The following is a 22,235-nucleotide window of genomic DNA, read 5'->3' as shown; positions in this document are numbered from 1 at the left end:
AATGAAGGCAAAATAGGAACTTACTTTTCTTTATTAATCTAACAGATACAGTTTGTTAAAAATAATAATAGCAACTATGTATTTGATTATACATGCTTCTTTACATATTGTACATTACATATACACTTATGTATAATTAGGGCTTCCCTCGTAGCTCAGTCGGTAAAGAATCTGCCTGCAATGCAGGAGACCTGGGTTTGATTCCTGGGTTTGATTCCTGGGTCGGGAAGATTCCCTGGAGAAGGAAATGGCAATCCACTCCAGTATCCTTGCCTGGAAAATCCCATGGACAGAGGATCCTGGCAGGCTACAGTCCACGGGGTCGCAAGAGTTGGACACAACTCATAGACTAAACCACCAAACTACCACATGTATAATTATATGCAGTGAAATTAATGACATCAATGACACGAGAAGGAGAAAGGAATTAGTTTACTTTATTATTATTAATAGGAGGTATTCACACTACCTATGAAGTGGTATAGAGTTATGTGAAAGTGGACTTGGATTAGTTGTAAATGTATATTGTGAACCCTAGGGCAGCTGCTAAAAAGAGTTAAAAAAAAAAAAGAAGTATAACTGCTATGCTAAGAAAAGAGAGAAAATGAAATTAAAAATGCTTGACTGAAACCACAAAAGGCAGAGAAGATGTGGAAGACAACAAATAAAGAACAGAAGCAACAGATTGGAAACAGTAACAAATAGGGTAAATAGTAATCCAACCATATCAGATAATCACTTGGAATGTCAAAGCTCCAAATGCACCAACCAACTCAAAGAGACTGTTGGAGTGCGTCAAAGAACACAGTCCAACTGTATGTTGTCTACAAGAGACTCACCTTAAGTACACACACAAATATAGATTAAAAGTAAATGAATGGAGAAAACATATCATGCTAACACTAATCAAAAGAAAGCAGGAGTTCTATCAATTTCCAACTGAGCAGACTTCAAAGTAAGCTAAGTTATCAGGAATAAAAAAAGATATTATGTAACGATAAAGGGGCCAATTCTCCTAGAAAATATAACCAGTAATATGCAAGCACCATTGAAATTTTGGACTGAAAACAGTGCTGGGGTGCGGGGGGACTTTCCTGCTCACTGTAATATATTTAGTAGCATCCCTGGCCTTTAACAGCTAAGCCAGTAGTATCGCCCCCATCCAACCTGTGACAATAAAAAAATTGCTGTTGAAGAATTTCACTGGCCATCTGGTGGTTCAGACTCCACGCTCCCAATGCAGGGTGCACAAGTTCAATCCTTGATTGGAGAACTAAGATCCCACATGACACGCAGAATGGCCAAAAAAAAAAAGTGAAAATATAACATTTCAGACTGGAATGTTTTCCACCACCACCACCCAACTCTTCAATTTTCAGTAGACCCTGACTGGAGGTCCCACAAACTTAACATAATTCTGACACCATCTACCTGGAAATAGCATCAGATGCCACAGGTTAAGGGCTCAGTCCCACAAGACTGCCTCCACTTCAGATGCCAATTGCAAGTCCACATTGTCACTTGTACTTCTGACCAACTAGTTATAAATTGGGGTTCCCATGATCCCCTCTGCTGGACAGATAATTTGCTAGAATAGCTCACAAAGTTCAGAGACACATTTATTTATATTTACCAGTTTATTATAAAGGATATTGTAAAGATACAGAAGTACAGCTAGATGAAGAGGTACAGAGAGCAAGGTCTAGAAGAGTCCTGAGCACAGGAGCTTCTGTCCCCATGGAACTGGGTAAGCCACCTTTCCAGCACCAGATACATTCACCAATCCAGAAACTCATCAAATCTTGTTCAAGAATATTTATAGAGCTTAATCTCCAGTCCCACCCACTTCCCCAAAGATCAGTGGTTGTTGTTCAGTCACTAAGTCATGTCCAGCTCTTTGCGACTCCATGGACTGCAGCACACCAGGATCCCCTATCCTTCACTATCTTCCAGAGTTTGCTAAAGTTCATGTACGTTGAGTCAGTGATGCTATCTAACCATCTCATCCTCTGCTGACCCCTTCTCTTTTGCCTTTAATCTTTCCCAGCATCAGGGTCTTTTCCAATGAGTCGGCTCTTCACATCAGGTGGCCAAGGTATTGGAACTTCAGCTTCAGTATCAGTCCTTCCAGTGAATATTCAGGGTTGATTTCCTTTAGGATTAACTGGTTTGATCTCCTTGCTGTTCAAGGGACTCTCAGGAGTCTTCCTTCTCCAGCACCACAGTTCGAAAGCATCAATTCTTCAGTGCTCAGCCTTCTTTATGGTCCAAGTCTCACATCCATACATGACTACAGGAAAAACCATAGCTTTGACTATACAGATCTTTGTTGACAAAGTGATGTTTCTTCTTTTTAATACACTGTCTAGGTTTGCCATAGTTTTCCTTCCAAGGAGCAAGCGTCTTTTAATTTCATGGCTGCAGTCACCATCCACAGTGATTTTGCAGCCCAAGACAATACAATCTGGAGGAGGAAATGGTGAACCACTCCAGTACTCTTGCATTGAGAACCCCATGGGCAGTTTGAAAAGGCAAAAAGATCAGCTGAAAAGCCCAACTCTCTAATCATTTGATCTTTCTGGTGACCAAGCTCCATCTACGGACCCCACCCTAAGACCCCTCATTAGCTCAGGTGCGCTCAAAAGGGGCTCCTAGGGATAACAAAAGATACCCCAATCATTCATGAAATTCCAAAGGTTTTAAGTTCTCTGTGCCATGAACCTGGGGATAAAGGCCAAATGTATTTATTATACTACACAGACTTTCACCAGCAGATATCATTGAGAGGCCTCAGCAATATGGCATCACATTGAGCATTTGCTTCCAGGCTGACAGTGCAAATCAAGTCGACTTTCCCCACTCTCTCGAGAAGTGCCGGCAGGATCAAGAAGGCAATAAATGGGACTGAGCCTCCTCCCAAGGGCCATAATAAACACATTTATAAAATCTCTAATTGCATGTGGTGCTATGCTGGGCTCAATGATTCACAGAGATAATTAGCTAAGCCTTGTCTCTTCTCTTTAACAATTTACAGTCCAAGGCAGACAGGCTGACGCTCAATCACATTTACAGACAAATTGGACAGACAATGGAATACAAACACTGTCAACTCATAAATGAACAAGATAAACATGCAGGGATGGAGATATTCAGATGGTTGAGATAGGATCAGTTCAGTTCAGTTCAGTTGCTCAGTTGTGTCCAGCTCTTTGTGAGATAGGGATAGTCATCTTGAAAAACTCCAGTTGTAGGCTTAGTACTTTTTTCTCTTCGATGCCATATTCGTTGACAATCATGTAAGGGTATATAGGGCTTCCCGAGTGGTCCAGTGCTTGGGAACCCACCTGCCAATGCAGGAGACAAGGGTTTGATCCCAGCTCTTGTAGGCTCCCACATGCTGAATGGCAGCTAAGCCCATGAGCCACAACTACTGAGCCCTTGTACCTGGACCCTGTGCTCCACAATGGCCGGGGGCTCTGCAATGAGAGGTCCATACATTGCAACAGAGTGGCCCCCGCTCACCACATCTGGGGGCCTTGTACAGCAGCAAAGACCCAGCTCAGCCAAAAATAAATAAATAAATCTTAAACATAATACTATGTAAGTGCCTCATAATTGTTCCCTAAAATGTCAATCTTCTGTCCATCCTTATTCTAAAACCCTTACAATTTCTGGGGTCGTGATGCTTGTAGCATTAATAATTTTGTATAGATCATGATGTCGAATGGTATTCCCTAACACACAACTGTCTTTAAATAGTGTTTTCTTTTCATCACTGGTGGTGATGAAAAGATATCCAAAATAGCTCTTTTGATCTTACATTGAAGATGTTTCATTTCAACTAGCTCAATTCTATTCGATTCTTATCTCTTCTAATTCAAGGTAACTCTTGATTTAGAATGGCCTCTTTTATTCAAATAGTCATTTCATCATTCGACACTTGAAAAAAAATTCCCTGGTGAAGCAAGATGAATCCCATGTTAAAAACAAGGCGAAAGGATAGATTTAAAAGAGGAATGTTATATTATTTGAGATACAGCATCTTGTCCAATGAGCCACAATGAAGAAATATGTGCATGACCAAAGCACTAAACAGTTGCATATGACATTCAATTATAATCTACAGTATTTCCTGTACATGGAAGTACAGACTTCCCTGGTGGCTCAGAAAGTAAAGAATCTGCCTGCAGTGCAGGAGACTTGGGTTTGATCCCTGGGTCAGGAAGATCCCCTGGAGAGGGAAATGGCAATCCATTCCAGTATTCTTGCCTAGAAAACCCCATGGACTAATTACATGGACCCCATGTAGCCTGGCAGGTTGGACACAACCTAGCAACTGAACAACAACCCTAATCAGTTCAGTTCAGGTCAGTTCAGTTAGTCATGTCCAACTCTTTGTGACCCCATGGACTGCAGCACGCCAGGCTTCCCCGTCCATCACCAACTCCTAGAGCTTGCTCAAATTCATGTCCATTTTGTCAGTGATGCCATCAAACCATCTCACCCTTTGTCATCCTCTTCTCCTCCCACCTTCAATCTTTCCCAGCATCAGGGTCTTTTCCAAAGAGTCAGTTCTTCATATCAGGTGGCCAAAATATAGGAGTTTCAATTTTGGCATCAGTCCTTCCAATCAATATTCAGGACTGATTTCCTTTAGGATGGACTAGTTGGATCTTCCTGCTGTCCAAGGGACTCTCAAGAGTCTTCTCCAACACCACAGTTCTTTGGTGCTCAGCTTTCTTTATGGTCCAACTCTCACATACATACATGAATACTGGAAAAACCAAAGCTTTGACTAGACGGACCTTTGTTGGCAAAGTCTCTGCTTTTCAATATGCTGTCTAGGTTTGTCATAGCTTTTCTTCAAAGGAACAAGTGTCTTTTAATTTCATGGCTGCAGTCACCATCTGCAGTGATTTTGGAGCCCAAGAAAATAAAGTCTGTCACTGTTTCCATTGTTTCCCCATCTATTTGCCATGAAGTGATGGGACCAGATGCTATGATCTTAGTATTCTGAATGTTAAGTTATAAGCCGAGTTTTTCACTCTCCTCTTTCACTTTCATCAAGCAGCTCTTTAGTTCTTCTTCACTTTCTGCCTTAAGGGTGGTGTCATCTGCATATCTGAGGTTACTGATATTTCTCCCAGGAATCTTGATTCCACCTTGTGCTTCATCCAGTCTGGCCTTTCTTATGATGTACTCTGTGTATAAGTAAATAAGCAGGGTGACAACATACAGCCTTGACATACTCCTTTCCCGATTTGGAACCAGTCTGTTATTCCATGTCCAGTTCTAACTGTTGCTTCTTGACCTGCATACAGATTTCTCAGGAGGCAGGTCAGGTGGTCTGGTATTCCCATCTCTTTCAGAATTTTCCACAGTTTGTTGCTGACTCCACACAGTCAAAGGCTTTTCGCATAGTCAAACTGAGCGGAAGTAGATGTTTTTCTGGAAACTCTTTGTTTTTCAATGATCCAACGAGATGTTAGCAATTTGATCTCTGGTTCCTCTGCCTTTTCATAAATTCCAGTTTGAACATCTGGGAATGTTCATATGGTTTCACATACTGTCTTGAAAGCCTGGCCTTGGAGATTTTGAGCATTAATTTTGCTAGTAGTGTTGAGCATGAGTGCAATTGTGCGATAGTTTGAACATTCTTTGGCATTGCATTTCTTTGGGATTGGAATGAAAAGTGATCTTTTCCAGTCCTGTGGCCACTGCTGAGTTTTCCAAATTTGCTGGCATATTGAGTGCAGCACTTTCACAGTATCATCTTTTAGGATTTGAAATAGCTCAACTGGAATTCCATCACCTCCACTAACTTTGTTCGTAGTGATGCTTCCTAAGGCTCACTTGACTTTGCATTCCAGGATATCTGGCTCTAGGTGAGTGATCACACCATCATGATTATCTGGGTCATGAAGATCTTTTTTGTATAGTCCTTCTGTGTATGTATTCTTGCCAACTCTTCTTAATATCTTCTGCTTCTATTAGGTCCATACCATATCTGTCTTTTATTGTGCCCATCTTTGCATGAAATGTTCCCTTGGTATCTCTAATTTTCTTGAAGAGATCTCTAGTCTTTCCCATTCTATTGTTTTCTTCTATTTCTTTTCATTGACCACTGAGGAAGTCTTTCTTATCTCTCCTTGCTATTCTTTGGAACTCTGCATTCACATGGGTATATCTTTCCTTTACTCCTTTGCTTTTCACTTCTCTTCTTTTCACAGCTATTTGTAAGGTCTCCTTAGACAGCCATTTTGCCTTTTTGCATTTCTTTTTCTTGGGGATGGTCTTGATCACTGCCTCCTGTACAATGTCACAAACCTCCGTCCATAGTTCTTCAGGCACTCTATCAGATCTAATCCCTTGAGTCTATTTGTCACTTTCACTGTATAATTGTAAGGGATTTGATTTAGGTCATACCTGAATGGTCTAGTGGTTTTCCCTACTTTCTTCAATTTAAGTCTGAATTTGGCAATAAGGAGTTCATGATCTGAGCCACAGTCAGCTCCCAGTCTTGTTTTTGCTGACTGTATAGAGCTTCTCCAGCTTTGGCTGCAAAGAATATAATCAATCTGATTTTGGTATTGGCCATCTGTTGATGTCCATGTGTAGAGTCTTCTCTTGTGTTGTTGGAAGAGGGTGTTTGCTATGACCAGTGCATTCTCTTGGCAAAACTCTATTAGCCTTTGCCCTGTTAATATGCTACCCCAAAACAGGGTGCAAGGTAATAACTCAACTAAACAGACTATTCCAGCAAGATTCCTTTAGACTGAGCTTAATTTAGTGTTCTCACACTGGCACCAGGGCACGATTTATTTACCATCATTTCTCACCTCCACATATTGAGGAGCTGATGGTCTAATTTGAGTCACCTGCCCACCACTAAACCAATCACTATGGCTGAGGAGTAGGAGCCCTCCACTGGCTATTTTGAGTCACCTGCCCACCACTAAACCAATCACTATGGCTGAGGAGTAGGAGCCCTCCATTGGCTAAGAGTGGGAGCAATCCCATCCAACCACATGACCAAGAATTTCTCACCATATCTAAAGATTGTTAAATAGAAGAATCCTTTTCTGAAAATTTCTCAGGTTTTCTTTTCAACTACGTATGTGGTAGTGACATCCAAAGAACAGAGTTCTTGGAATTTTCTCTCGACACTTTTATCTCTGGGTGTGAAATTAAAATCCCACAGTGCAAAGCCAGAAACTCCAAAACATAGATTAAGAGAAAAAAAATGCTTTAATTCACTCTGAAAATTATCTTTGAAATGGCTTCAAATGTCTGAATATTGTATATTTTCTAAGTTAGGCAAAGAGATGCTGTAAAATATGTTAGCAGGTGAATGACATAATCCAACTTTGATTGCTTGATTGATTTGAAATTAGTGACCTCTGTTGTAATCCCAGAGGATAAGATGGTTAGATGGCATCACCGACTCGATGGACATGAGTTTGAGCAAGCTCTGGGAGTTGGTGATGGATAGGGAAGCCTGCATGCAGTCTGTGGGGTCGCAAAGAGTCAGATATGACTGAGTCACTGAACTGAACTGAACTGTTGTAATCCGTGGCTTTTTAAAATTCTTGTCTAACTTGTAAAGCACTGCTCTCTAAATCTTATTTCATATCTAAGAATAGAAATATCCTAGAGAGCTGACCTAATAGGAAGTCTCTATTTTTTTTTAAAGTTGTCTGATACTGCATTAATCTCTACTCTTATCAAAAGAGAAGGCAGCAAAGTTTAGGATACCTTTTTGGAGATATCTTTATCTGCTATCAACTGTCTCTGTCAGGGAAGTGAGAATTATCTTGAGTAGAATTATCTTGCTTGGAGAAAGTCAATGTTTTTTTGTAATGCTTTTTTTCCCCCTGTGTAGAAAATAAAAACACATTAATTGTGGAAAATAAAGAAAAAGCATATTTAAAGAAGTGAAAATCACTCATAATTCCACTACCCAAAGATAACTAAAGCTTGCATTTTGATGTATATCCTTTGACAACAACAATAGCAATAATTAAACATTTACTGAATGCTTTAAATATGCTAGACACCATGGTGAGCATTGGAATATGAACGTTCTCATTAAATTTCATTCTTTTAACCATCCTATGAGGTACATGCTATTATTATCCCCATTTTATAGAGGAAGGAAACTGACTCTTTTCCGTGCATGTAGATACATTTTTAGAAATTTAGTGTGGTAGTACACATATTATTTTCTATTTAAAAATATAATAGACATTATTCCAAGTCATTAACTATTTTCTATCAAATAGTTTGGTTTCACATGTATTCTTCCTAATTGTGAATCATAACTTATGTCTAATATCTGTTGATGGATTTCAGGTAGCTCTCAATTTTTCATTATAATAACACTATAATGAAGAATACATTAAAAAATCATCGTGAATACTCATGGTTATTCTCTAAGGTTAAATAGCCAGAAAGAGAAAAATGGAGTCAAAGAATATAAACATTTTTAAGGCCTTGATAAGAATTCCTAAATTTGTCCACAGAAAATACTGTATCAATTTGCCTTCTTACCAGTCTTGTAAAGAAAGGTCCTGATTCCTCCATTTTGATTAGTAATTACTTATCAATTTATTTAAATATTGGCTAATATTATAGCTATATAACAGCATCTTTCTTGTTTTGATTGCAATTATTTTTCTAGAGTTTAACATTTTTTCATCAAGCCAAATATTGTAGGGCCTATGTTTTAGGGACCAACGAATCTTGCAACAGATAAATAGGCCTTCAGCCTTAACTGGTTTGGAACTGACTCTTGTATATGAAAAGGTAGATCCTGTAACTGTCAATCTTAAATAGCCATACTTTCAAATATCCTATAAAGCATATTTTTTATATATATAATATATATATGTGATATATATAATATACATATTTATATCTCCATTATGATTTTTTAAACTGTTTGTATTTATTTATTTTTGGCCACAAATAAATAATTAAATCCTAGTTCCCCAATCAGGGATCAAACCTGCCCTGGCAGTGAAAGTCCTGATCCAACCACTGAAAAGCCAGGGAATTTCCCCTTAAGACTTTTGTTTGTATGTTTGTTTTAACTGTGTGATGAATATATCAGGCTCTAGTCCTTAATAAATAGAATTCCTCTACCCCGCTAATGGCATTTGTTTCTCTCCCAAAATAGGCACCCTCAGGAAGCAGCTCAGAGTTGGGCTACACTGGATTCTGTGGGCAGTAGGAAAAGCTTAAAGAATTAGCGATTTCACTGTGAGGGAAACACCCCATATAATTGAAATACTGAAGTTCTCAAAGAAAGGTTTATATTAGGTTGGCCAAAACGTTCGTTTGGATTATTCTAGAGCACTGTATGGGAAAACCCGAACAAACCTTCTGGTCAACACCATACATGAGCGTTTGTAACAGCACTATTCATTATAGCCAAAAGGTATGTATAACCCAAATGTCCATCGATTTATGATTGTGTATATCAATTAGTGATATACATATATATTTTTTATTCAGGCATAAAAAGAAATGAAGTACTAATGCATGTTATATATAACATGGCTGAACATCAAAACCATGCTAACTGAAAGAAGCTAGATGCCACAGATCATAGTCCATTTACATGAATTGTCCAGAATAGATAAATCTACAGAGACAAAACCACAGATTTGTTGTTCCTAGAGATTTACAGGATGGAGAAATGGGCAGAAATTGCTTAGTGGGTATGAGGTTTCCTTTTGGGGAGATGTTTTGGAGATCCAACCAGTCCATCCTAAAGGAAATCAGCCTTGAATATTCATTGGAAAGACTGATGCTGAAGCTGAAATTCCAAAACTTTGGCCCCCTGATGCGAAGAACTGATACGTTTGAAAAGACCCTGATGCTGGGAAACATTGAGGGCAGGAGGAGAAGGAGACAACAGAGGATGAGATGGTTGGATGGCATCACTGACTCAATGGACATGAGTTTGAGTAAGCTCCAGGAATTGGTGATGGACAGGGAGGCCTGGCATGCTGCAGTCCGTGGGGTCGCAAAGAGTTGGACATGACTGAGTGACTGAACTGAAATGAACTGAGATGTTTTGGAACTAGGTAGAGCAAGGGATCGCACAAAATAAATGTATTGTCACTGAATTGTTCACCTTAGATCGTCAATTACACCTCAAAAATTTTTTTTAGAAAAAAAGGATTTTTCCTTTCATTTTGGCCTTGTCACAAGTTTTATAAGCACTTTAATATAGTGGGGGCATAAATAATATTCAAAGTATGTTCTTTCCTATAACATATTTCTACTCTCAATGCTTATTTAATCACTAATATTTATGTGTAGCAAATTACTGGCATGGTATTTTTCCTCTTAATATCTCCCTTGAGGCTTACTTTGGGAAAAAAAAAGTAAATCATGTAATTTATATCCTCAAGATAATTTGTACTTGGAAAGGAAGAATCAAATCCAAAACTTACCATTTTTTTTCCCCCTATTACTCTAGAGTGGCTGTAGAGGAGTTAAGAGATTAGTTGAAATTTACATTCCAAAATGGATTCATTATCAACAGAGGAAGAAACTCAGAATATTCCATCATCTCTTCAAGACTTATCACCTGTTTGCCAAGTGTATTTTTCTGTTTTAATATTTATACTGAGATTGTTTGTGTGTGTGTCTGTTTGCAGCATAAAATAGGAATACTTATTATTTGTGCAAGATATATCAGGAATCATGTATATAGTTTTTTATTTTATTTATTATTATTATATTTAATTTTTTGGCTGTGCCATGTGGCATGTGGGATCTTATTTCCTTGACCAGGTATCAAATCCAAGGCCCCTGTGGTGGAGGTGCAGAGTCTTAACCACTGGACCACCAGGGAGGTGAAAGTTGTCCATTCTTTAATTCACTGATAGGAACAAATTGAGATCCTGAAGAAGACTTTCTCTTTCTTTCTCTGTGTTTTATTCAATACACACATTGAATAAAAATCTGTCCGGAGAAGTTAAAAGGAACAGGACATCAGAGTTCTCTGGAAACTTAATTACTTTCATGGTTCAAGGCATTTAGGAGCCTGAAAATAAAGAATGAAAGAATCATGTATTTGCTCAGACTGAATGAATAATGCTCAGAAGTTCCAGAAGCTTATGGGAAGAGTAACTTCCAATGCTGTGGCTGGGAAGCATCGAATTACTTTGAATTTTCCAATAAATCTGGGATGACTAAGACGGTTTAATCATTCCTTCAAGTTTCACATCAATTGAAACTTTAGATCAGGTACATATTTTATCCTTAACTCTAGTAAAAACAGACATGATTTTAAAAACTAAATAAGAAATTCCATGATGTCCTGATCAATCTCTAGACTCCAGAGTTAAGTTCTGGCTTTGATTTCTAACCTTAGGAAGATTCAGTCACGGCTCAAGTGAGAGATACATTTGGGGGAAAGAATGAAGATACCAAATTTATTTGTTTATTAAAGTCTTTATAAAGTTTATTAAAGGCTTCCCTGGTGGATCAGATGGTAATGAATCTACCGGCAATGCAGGAGACCAGGGTTCAATCCCTGAGTCAGGAAGATCCCCTGGAGTAGGAAATGGCTACCCACTCCAGTATTCTTTCTTGCCTGAATTCCATGGACAGAGGAGCCTGGCAGGCTACAGCCCAAGGGATGGAAAAGAGTCTAACAGGACTGAGCGACTAACACTTTCACTTTTACAGTATTGCTTCTGTTTTATGCTTTGTTTTTTTGGCCCCGTGGCCTATGGGAGCTAGTTCCCTACCAGGAATTGAACCCACAGTCTTGCACTGGAAGGCAAAGTCTTAACCATAGGGCTACCAGGGAAGTCCCCAATTTAAAATTAAGTTTAGCTCACGTTATTAACTAAATAGTGTCCCCCTCCATATTCACATGTTGAAATCCCAGTGTCATGGTATTCGGTGTTGGGCCTTTGGGAGGTAATTAGATTTAGGTGAAATCCCAGTTGGGGGGTGCTCATGATGGGTTAAGTGTCCTTATAAGAAGCATCAGAGAAGCTCTCTTTTTCTGCCATAGTGAGGACATGGTAAGAAAGCAGCCATCTGCAAGTCAAAAGGAGAGCTAGCACCAGAAACTGAACTGGTCTGCACCTTGATCTTGGACTTCCTAGCCTCAAGAATTGTGGGAAAATAAATTCCAGTTGTGGAAGGCAGACAATCTATGGTATTCTGTTAAGGCAGCTGGAGCAAACTAAGACAGCCGATGCATCTATTTATATAATAGTTTGCATGCATGCATGCTAAGTCACATCAGTCGTGTCCAACTCTTTGCGAACCCATGGACTGTAGCCCACCAGGCTCCTCTGTCCATGGGATTCTCCAGGCAAGAATACTGGAGTGGGTTGCCATTTCCTCCCCCAGGAAATCTTCCCAACTCAGGGATCAAACCTGAGTCTCCTGTGGCTCCTGCATTGCAGGCAGATTCTTTACCACTGAGCCACCCGGGAAGCCCCATATAATTGTTCGGGTGAGATTAAACACACAAAAATCAGTTATATCTATGCCTCTTGGACACAACTCTCCCTTTGCCTAAATAAGCTGAGGTTCAAGGGGATGAGAAGGGACAGCCTCTGGGCAATTGCACTTTTGACTCCAATTCTTTACTTTTCCCTCTCTCCCCACTTGATGCTGTATGACTTTGCAGCTCCTCTTGCCAAAGATCCACTCTACTTCCTGAAGCTTGGATCTGTGCTGGCCTTCTGCTTTAGCTAATAGAACGCAGTGGGGAATTCCCTGGTGGTCCAGTGGTTAGGAATTGCGCTTTCACTGCCAAGGGTGCAAGTCTGATCCCTGGTACACTCACAAGCCTCGAGACCCAGCCAAATATTAAAAAAAAAAAAAAAAAAGGAATGAGAAGAAGTACTGATACGAGCCACCACTTAGCTTATGACTGTAGGATATTCTTGTTTCCACCTTCATGCATCTCTGCCTCTACCATGTCTGTCAGGTGGGCTGCAGAGGAGAGACCCTTAGAGCCACTCCAGTTGCCCCCAGGCATATCCATTCTGGATCACCCTATCAGCCACACTTCCCATCTGTGACCAAGCCCCAGCAAGATTAGCAGAGCTCCCTAGCCTACCACCCTAGATGTGCAATCAAACATGTGTCTTGTCATGCCTTCAGGGTTTTATAGCTGTTACACAGCATTATCGCTAAGTAGAGAGCCATGCATTGCCACTATTGCGGTAGATGATCATCAAACATTACAGATGCAGAAACTCTTGCAAACTGAAATGTCTAAAAAACATTTTACAAACTAAGAAACTAATCATCCTGCAAAGGAAGAAAAGCAATGACTCAATGTAGTTTCTGCTCCTATTACTGAAAGCAACCACTTCTACTGGAAACTGCTATTAAGTCAAGTATTGGGAGTGAGTCAGGGTATCAGCAAAAAAAAAAAAAAAAAAGGTGAGTGTAAGACGTACTCATAGACTTGTGAAAATTACGTAATGTATATTATCTTTTGCTTAATAGCACTAAGAGATATGGGAAGTGGGTTCTCAAAAACAAATAATGAGAGTTGACAATAGAAACGTAAACTCAGTCTCAATCAATTAATGTGTCCATTGATCCCTCCAGCTGCAGATGGTGATGTCGACTTTGGATGATATAGGAGGTCTAGAGGAAACAAGGAGAGTTTCCTTCCTCAGGGAGTGAGGTCAATTCAGTTCATGAGCTTTGAGAAGCTGGAATGTTACCTTGGGTCTGGAAATACTTAGCGATGCTTGTCAGGCTAGCGATCAAGTTTCCCCAGCAGCTCAGTTAATTACCCAGAACTTTTTGTATTGATTGAACCCTGAGACTCTTCGTGACTCTGGCAAAATCGGGCCTCGTTGTATTCAATAGGGGATCTTTTCTTCCCTCTCAGCTGGATTTTCTTGAATTATCAAAAGAAAATGATTATGCATGCACACAGGAGACCTGGTTCACATATTATATTTTTCCTTGTTGAGAGCAATTTTCTGTTTCTTCTAATATGATGTCTTAGAATTGCACAAGGGTTTGTCACTTTCAGAAGTTTTGCATCTGATCAGCTGGTAAAGGCTGGCTTTTCCATCTGTCTTGGGACCTGCAGGTGACCTGCCAACTTAACTGCTGGTGAGCTACTCTCTAATGAGCAATGGGGAAAAGTGTTTCTACCTGGCAGAGTTCTCCTTGGGGGATGACAGTGTTCAGAGATACATAAAATCATGGAGGTAGTCATCCATTGCTCAGAACAACTTAAACATCTTTGATGGTTATTCAGTTCTTTCAGAACCATGACATTGCTAATGATGATTCATGATTAAATAGCAAGCTGAGTTCCTGATCCTCGTTAGAATGTGGCTGCCCTCTGCATGCCACGGAGGCAAAAAATATAGACGAAAAAAGTGGCTGCCCTCATTTATTGCTGGTGGAAATGTGAAATGGTGCAGCCATTGTAGAAAAGAGTCTAGCAGTTCCTTAAAAGTTACGTGTAGAGTCACTGTATGACCCAGAAATTCCACCCCCTAGGTATATACTCAAGAAAACCAAACACACATGTTCACACAAAGACATACACATGAATGTTCACAGTCTCATGATTCACAATAGCCCAAAGGTGGAAACGACCCAAATGCCTATTGACAGATGAACAGATAATCAAAATATAGTCTGTCCATATAATGGAATATAACTAAGATATGAAAAGGAATGAAGTACTGATACATGCCACAACATGGATAAACCTCAGAAAGATTTGGCTAAATGAACACAAGAGACCATTCATCTTGTATGATTCCATTGATATGCAATGTCCAGAAGAGAAAATCCATAGAGAAAGCAGATTCGTAGTTGCCGGGGGTTAAAGGGCAGCAGGATGGGGAGTGACTGCTAATGAGCAGGGGGTTTCTTTTTGGGGTGATGAAAATGTTCTGGAATAGATAACAGTGATGCTTACATGTTTCCTTTTTGAAAAAACTGCATATATCTTTTCTTTTTTAGCCTCACCACGAAGCTTCTGGGATCTTATTTCCCTGAGCAGGGATTGAACCTGGGCCTTCTGCAATGAAAGAACAGAGTCCTAACTGTTGGACCGCCAGGGAATTCCCTTGCACGTTTTCTTTCCCAGCTCCTGAGTCAACTGGCTGGGTTGAACAGGAGATCTGAGAGTAAGAGAAAGGGAGAATCCATGGGATTTCTTGCCTTCTCTCTCCATCCTTCTGCAGTGTCTGCATTTACCTGCAGTTCTGGCTCCCACCCAGTGGCCTCAGTTTCTGGGCTATGGTAACCATCTCTTTCCTTTGTCTCCTCTGTCATGGGAGCGGCAGCATCTTCTTGTTACTGCTAATCTCTATCCGGTTTGGTTTCTCAGATCTACTATCACCTGTGGAGCCAATTCTCTGTATTAATTTCCCTGTGTTTGAAACACCTAGAGTGCCTCCTATTTCCTGTCTGGACTAAGGGCTATACCAACTTAAATTCCTTCCAATAGTAAGTGTAGTTTGGATCCCTGGGTTGGGAAGATCCCCTGGAGAAGGAAATGGCAACCCACTCCAGTATTCTTGCCTGGAGAATTCCATGGACAGAGGAGCCTGGTGAGCTACAGTCCATGGGGTTGCAAAAGAGTTGAACACAACTGAGCATGCACACAGTATGTGAAACCACCTGTTTCCTGCAAACCTTATTAATGCTGTACGTTATCATCATATGATGGATGAGGAGTTACTGCTAACGTGTATGGGTTTTCTTTTTGGGGTAATGAAAAAGTTCTGATTCTAGACAGTAGTGAAGGTTGCACATCATTGTGAATGTATATGACGCTGCTAAATCGTACCCTTCATGTGGTTAAAATGGTAACTGTTATGTGATAAGCTTTTGCCGCAGTAAAATTTTTTAAATAAAAATCAAGAGTAACAAGTTAAAAAATCTTAGCACTGCAGAGGAATTAACACATCATCCAGTCCAAAACTTTCACTGTTAATGTGACTGACTCAAGTTTAGGGAGAATAAGTGGCTACTGAATCCACAGAGCTAGTAAGTTTCAGGGCCAACATTAGAATTTGAGGGCTCTGATTCTCAGGCCAACTTTCTTCTTGTTTCATCAATCATGACTTTATCTGAATCATGTTTTCTCTGACTGGCAGGAGAATACCTGGTGACTGAGGAAGGAAGGGAGACAGTCCCTGAATAACACATAGGTTGAGATAAAGGCTTCTTAGGTAACAAACCAAGGAGCCTGAAGGTCTTTCTGAGTACTAAACAATTCTGGTAGGATGAATAGATTTCAGTGTTTTCAATTATTTATTATCACCTTTATTGATGATTTTGGTTGCAAGAGCCTAAAATCTTTCTCAATCAAGCTCAAGCAAAAATGAAATAAAAACAAAACAAAACCTCCAACCCAGACCAACAAACATTTGCTAATTTGTGGGTGGGGGATTATCTTCTAGGAAAGAAGATAATTGAAATAGCTGCAAGAACCAGGGTACCAAGATAAAAATAGAAATCAATGAACCAGACCTATTTCTTTCTCCCCTCTGCTGCTGCTGCTGCTGCTAAGTGGCTTCAGTCGTGTCTGACTCTGTGCGACCCCACAGATAGCAGCCCACCAGGCTCCTCTGTCCACGGAATTCTCTAGGCGAGGGTACTGGAGTGGGTTGCCATTTCCTTTCTCCCCTCCCTGACCTCCAATTCTGCTTGATTCTGCTTTTACTTGCAAATTGTCCTGTTCTCTCTTCCTACAGGTAGACTTTTTCTGGAAGGAGGGATTGAGACATTGACAACTTGCCTAGCAACAGTGAGAGAAAGAGGGCTCTTCTTTCTATAGTCCATATAGTGATCCAGAGAAGGATCTGATTGGCTCTGCTAGGCCCATATGCCCATGACTGTATTGATTGGGGGATATCACGGCCTGAATAAAGGTGGCTCTTGCTGCTTACATTCAGTTAATAGTTACCACCCCAGAATAAACTATGTTGCCAAGTTTTCCAATTTTTCAAGTGAGGCTGCAAATATAGATTGGGGGCAGGGGCACAGTGAAATGTCTCAATTTTTAAGTGTTGGCAAATATTGTATGTGCGTGCTAAGTTGCTCAATCATTTTCAACTCTTTTCGACCCTATAGACTGTAGCCTGCTAGGCGCCTCTGTCCATGGAATTCTCCAGGCAACAATACTGGAGTGGGTTACCATTTCCTCCTCCAGGGGATCTTCCCAACCCAGGGATCGAACTCATCTCCTCTATTTCCTGCATTGGCAGGAGGATTGTTTACCATTGAGCCACCTGTGAAGCTTGGCAAATACTATGCAAGACAAATAAAATACATCTAATGGGTCTTATTTAGTTCAGAGGTCACCGGTTTGCAACTTGTGGTTTAGAAGTTCACCGTCTTTGGGTACCATGATTAAAACACGGTCTTGTCAACAAAGGTCTGTCTAGTCAAGGCTATGGTTTTTCCAGTAGTCATGTATGGATGTGAGAGTTGGACTATAAAGAAAGCTGAGCGCCAAAGAATTGATGCTTTTCAACTGTGGTGTTGGAGAAGACTCTTGAGAGTCCCTTGGACTGCAAGGAGATCCAACCAGTCCATCCTAAAGGAGATCAGTCCTGGGTGTTCATTGGAAGGACTGATGTTGAAGCTGAAACTCCAATACTTTGGCCACCTGATGCAAAGAGCTGACTCATTTGAAAAGACCCTGATGCTGGGAAAGATTGAGGGCAGGAGGAGAAGGGGATGACAGAGGATGAGATGGTTGGATGGCATCACTGACTCAATGGCCATGGGTTTGGGTAGACTCTGGGAGTTGGTGATGGGTAGGGAGGCCTGGCGTGCTATGGTTCATGGGGTTGAAAAGAGTCGGACACAACAGGTACTGAACTGAACTGAACTGAACTTGTATATAGAAGGAGCTCAGCAAATAATTTCTTGGAGAGAAGAATGAATTACTTGAAAGCCTTACCAATTTAGATTAAGATTGTTCTTTAGGATTTTACAAAACTTTTCTCTTTACATTCAGTAAAGTGTCCCTATTGAGGATTTCAAGGTTGAATACATGTTTATTCCACAAATATCCTTTGCCAATCTTTATTCTAGGTTAAACTCACAATGCAAAAAGATCCTTAGACAGCTGTAAGATTGAAAGTATGCTTTTACATTAAAACAAGAGGGGGTGGGGAATACAAAAATAAACTGAGGCAAAGAAAGAAGTAAATGAATGAAATGAAAGTCCCTTAGTCATGTTTGACTCTTTGCGACCCACAGTCCATGGAATTCTCCAGGCCAGAATACTGGAGTGGGTAGCTTTTCCCTTCTCCAAGGATCTTCCCAAGCCAGGGATTGAACCCAGGTCTCCTGCATTGCAGGAGAATTCTTTACCAGCTGAGCCACAAGGGAAGCCCAAAGAAAGAGGTAACTTAAGTATTAAAATTCCTGCAAATAGCGTTTCCCCTTTTACAAATGAAATCCAGTTACATAAGAAATGAATGTGGTAAATGTACAGATTTGTACGTGTAAAATACATGTGAGAATACCCTGGTGGTGCAGTGCTTAAGACTCCATGCTTTCACTGTAGAGGGTCGGGATTCAATTCCTGGTTGGGGAACTAAGATCCCACAAGTTGCCTGGCACCACCAAAACAAATCCCAAAACAAACACATGTAATTGTATGTCTAAAATATATAGTCACCGTTCACAAGATATGGAAGTTAAGAATTGTATTCCAAGCTATCAATGACTTCTGGCCCAGTTATTTAGCCTATATGTGTCTACCTCCTTTTTTTTTTTTCCCCCTGTGAACTAAAACTACATCTTCATTCATGATTCATTAAACAAAGACAGGTTGAGACAACAAAACCCAGGTACTAGGCATAGGGTGTGTAGCCAGGGTTGAAGAGCAGGTGGTTGTTCGTTTGTTTTTCGAGTCTTTTAACTACTGAACCGCCAGGGAATTTCCTAGAACCGGTGGTTTTTCTTTCAAGGATTGTGTAGACTAGTATGGAGTGCAAATAATTATTAACAGCAATTCAGGCTGTAGAGAAATAAACGTCGTGGGAAAGGTACAGAAGAGTGGAAGGAAAGTTGTGAAAACTCAGTTTGAAATTATTGTCTAGGGATTGATTTTGAGGGCCATGAATGCAAGGACGTATTATTAGGTGGTAAACAGAGATTCACCACACGGAGGTGGTATTATCTTCTATTATGCGTAAGGATACACGGCTACTTGCAGCCTGACCTAGCTGTCTGCAAATGGCATTTGTGAAATTCTGAGGAGAAAAAAAGTTTATTCACGCATTCAGTTCAGTTCAGTCGCTAGGTCGTATCCGACTCTTGGCGACCACGTGAACCGCGCAGCACGCCAGGCCTCCAGAGCTAAATAAAACTTTCGAACTTTGAATTTAAAAATAAACCTAATCAGTTAAATATAAATTTTAAAGGTGCAAGTTTAATTTCGTTGCTTTTTCTTTCTTTCTTTCTTTTTTGTTGTTGTTGTTGTTGTTCGGACGCCAGGACATGAGAGATCTTCAGCATCCACTGAAGGGCCCCCTTCAGTGGAGGCTCCCACTCTTAACCAATGGACCGCCGAGAAGTCCCTAACTTCGTTGCCTTAATCTCAATCACTTTAAAATTTAATTTTAATTATTTTTAAATTAAATGAACGAATAGTCAGCCTTCTGGCGGTTCAGACCTTCACCGAAAGCGTCGACTCTCACTCCGTGCCAGTCCATGCCGACCCGGAACCTGCTCTCCTGCAAAAGTTTCTGTAGGGACTCAGTCTTTAGGTGCGCCGCCTTTGCCCCACCCATCACAGTATTGTTGGGCATTTTTATTGGCTATAGAGCTCTGGTTTCGTTGCTCTGATTGGTCATCGGCGTGCCGTCGCGAGGATGCCAGTTTCCTGGGGTACGCCGCGGGCCAGCGGAGGCCTAGGGGAGGTTGTGAGGTTCCCTGAGCAGGAGCCCGGCTGGGGCGCGCACCGGCTCTCCTGCACTTAGTTCGTGGGCGCCATGGCCAGCGTCCACGAGAGCCTCTACTTCAACCCCATGATGACCAATGGGGTGGTGCACGCCAACGTATTCGGTATCAAGGACTGGGTGACGCCGTATAAGATCGCGGTGCTAGTGTTGCTGAACGAGATGGGCCGCACAGGCGAGGGCGCCGTTAGCCTCATGGAGCGGCGAAGGCTCAACCAGCTGCTCCTGCCGCTGCTGCAGGTGAGGGTCTCCGGTTCATCCAGCAAACCCTTACTGTGCACCTGCTCTCTGACGGGACAGCTCCCTGGGGGCTGGGGGTACGGGGATTTATCGGATACTTTCTCTGCCCTTTTGGACCGCGAAAAATATAGTTATTACCACCAGCTAACACCCACTCGAGTATTCTTGCCTGGAGAATCCCAGGGACAGAGGAGCCTGGTGGGCTGCTGTCTATGGGGTCGCACAGAGTCGGACACGACTGAAGTGACTTAGCAGCAGCAACGCTTAGTACTTACGGTGGACCAGGCACTTTACATGCGTTTTGGGGGGGGCAGGTTTATATCTGACTCCAGCATTTATTAGCTGAGTGACTGGGTGAAGAGTTATTTTCGCAAATCCTCCGTCTTATGTAGAATGAGGCTACATGTAGGCCTGAGCGTTGGAGACACAGGTACAGGCCCTGTACCCTAGAGGACCTTAATAAGTGGTAACAGTGACATAAAAGTAACAGCCAACATTGATCCCTTACTGTGTACTGAGCACTTTATGGGCTTCTCTGGTGGCTTAGACGGTAACGAATCTGCCCACAATGCGGGAAACCAGGGTTCAATCTGAGTCAGGAAGATTCCCCCCTGGAGAAGGGAACGGCAAGAACCCACTCCAGTATTTTTGCCTGGAGAATTCCATGGACTGAGGAACCTGGCAGCCTACAGTCCATGGGTTAGCAAAGAGTCGGACACAACTGAGCAACTAACACAAGCACTTTACATGTTTTATTTCCCTTTGCAGACTCAGATTGTAACTCTTCTGCTTACCTGCTTTGCGACTTGGGCAAGTTCCATAACATGTTTGGGTCTTTGCTTTTGCTCTGTAAAATGGAAAACAATGATCGAAACTGTCATGTGATGGCTGTGTTAAGTTAGAAGATCCATGAGAACATTTTACAGTTTGGCACATAATAAATGCTCAATCAATTTTAGCTATTTTCATTTTAATCTCATGCACTTTCCCTTAGATCAGTTGTGGTTTTTCCATTTATTCGGGTGATTATATGAGTGACATCTCTCTCCCCTACTAGACTGTAACCTCCATGAGGGCATTACTTTGTCCAGTTCTTGCTCACCTTGTATCCCCAAAGCCTAGTACACTATAGTTTATAACAGGCTTTTTTTCAATTAAGATTTTTTTTAAAATGTGGACTGTTTTTTAAAGTCTTTACTGAATTTGTTACAATATTGCTTCTGTTTTATGTTTTGATTTTTTTTGGCTGCAAGGCCAAAATGTGGGACTGACCAGGGATTGAACCCACACCCCCTGCATTGGAAGGCAAAGTCTTAACCACTGGACCACCAGGGAAGTCCTTATAAAGGGCTTTTTAAAATCCATCACCTTCTTTGGGGAAGGGGGAGGAGTACTGAGGACACAGATTAAGTGGCTTGCCCAATTAGTTAAATGAAAGTAGTAGGGTCTCTAGAACTTGCAGCTCCCAGTCCTATCTACATTCCTGTTATAAGTGTAGAGCCCAAATAAATAAAGTCTGTCACTGTTGCCATTGTTTCCCCATCTATTTGCCATGAAGTGATGGGACCGGATACCATGATCTTAGTTTTCTGAATGTTGAGTTTTAAGCCAACTTTTTCACTCTTTTCTTTCACTTTCATCAAGAGGCTCTTTAATTCTTCACTTTCTGCCAGAAGGGCGGTGTCATCTGTGTATCTGAGGTTATTGATATTTCTCCCAGCAATCTTGATTCCAGCTTGTGCTTCATCCAACCTGGCATTTTAATCAACATGTATATAGAATTCATCTAGCTAAGTTCCAGCCTTTACTTATTTACTTATTGTTTGACTTTAAAAATTAGCTGTTTTTGAACTATTCAACTAATACACAAAGATTCATTGTAAAACTTTAATGATACTAAAGTTGATAGAGTGGAAATTTATGGTTCTTTTGTAGACCCTCTAATCCTGTTTCCTCTCAGAGATTATCAGAATTCATATTCCTTCATTCACCTATTAATATTTACTGAGTAACAGTTTAGAATGAATCTTTCTAGACCTT

General features: G+C 40.9%; 1 protein-coding gene across 1 annotated transcript in view; it reads left to right on the top strand.

Annotated features, from left to right (window-relative positions):
- Window positions 1-19,867: 19,867 nt before the first annotated feature.
- The window catches only part of ANAPC5 (anaphase promoting complex subunit 5), a 34,361-nt gene continuing 31,993 nt past the window's right edge, over window positions 19,868-22,235 (top strand). Inside the window, exon 1 of the mRNA XM_043441180.1 lies at window positions 19,868-20,195. Within this exon, the coding sequence (XP_043297115.1) occupies window positions 19,989-20,195 (207 nt within the window). The 5' untranslated portion in view covers window positions 19,868-19,988. The remainder of the gene's footprint in view (window positions 20,196-22,235) is intronic.

This window comes from Cervus canadensis, chromosome 1 (assembly GCF_019320065.1).
Source record: "Cervus canadensis isolate Bull #8, Minnesota chromosome 1, ASM1932006v1, whole genome shotgun sequence".
Lineage (NCBI taxonomy): Eukaryota > Metazoa > Chordata > Mammalia > Artiodactyla > Cervidae > Cervus > Cervus canadensis.
The sequence above is the reverse complement of the archived record's forward strand: the minus strand, read 5'-3'. Positions and strand labels throughout refer to the sequence as shown.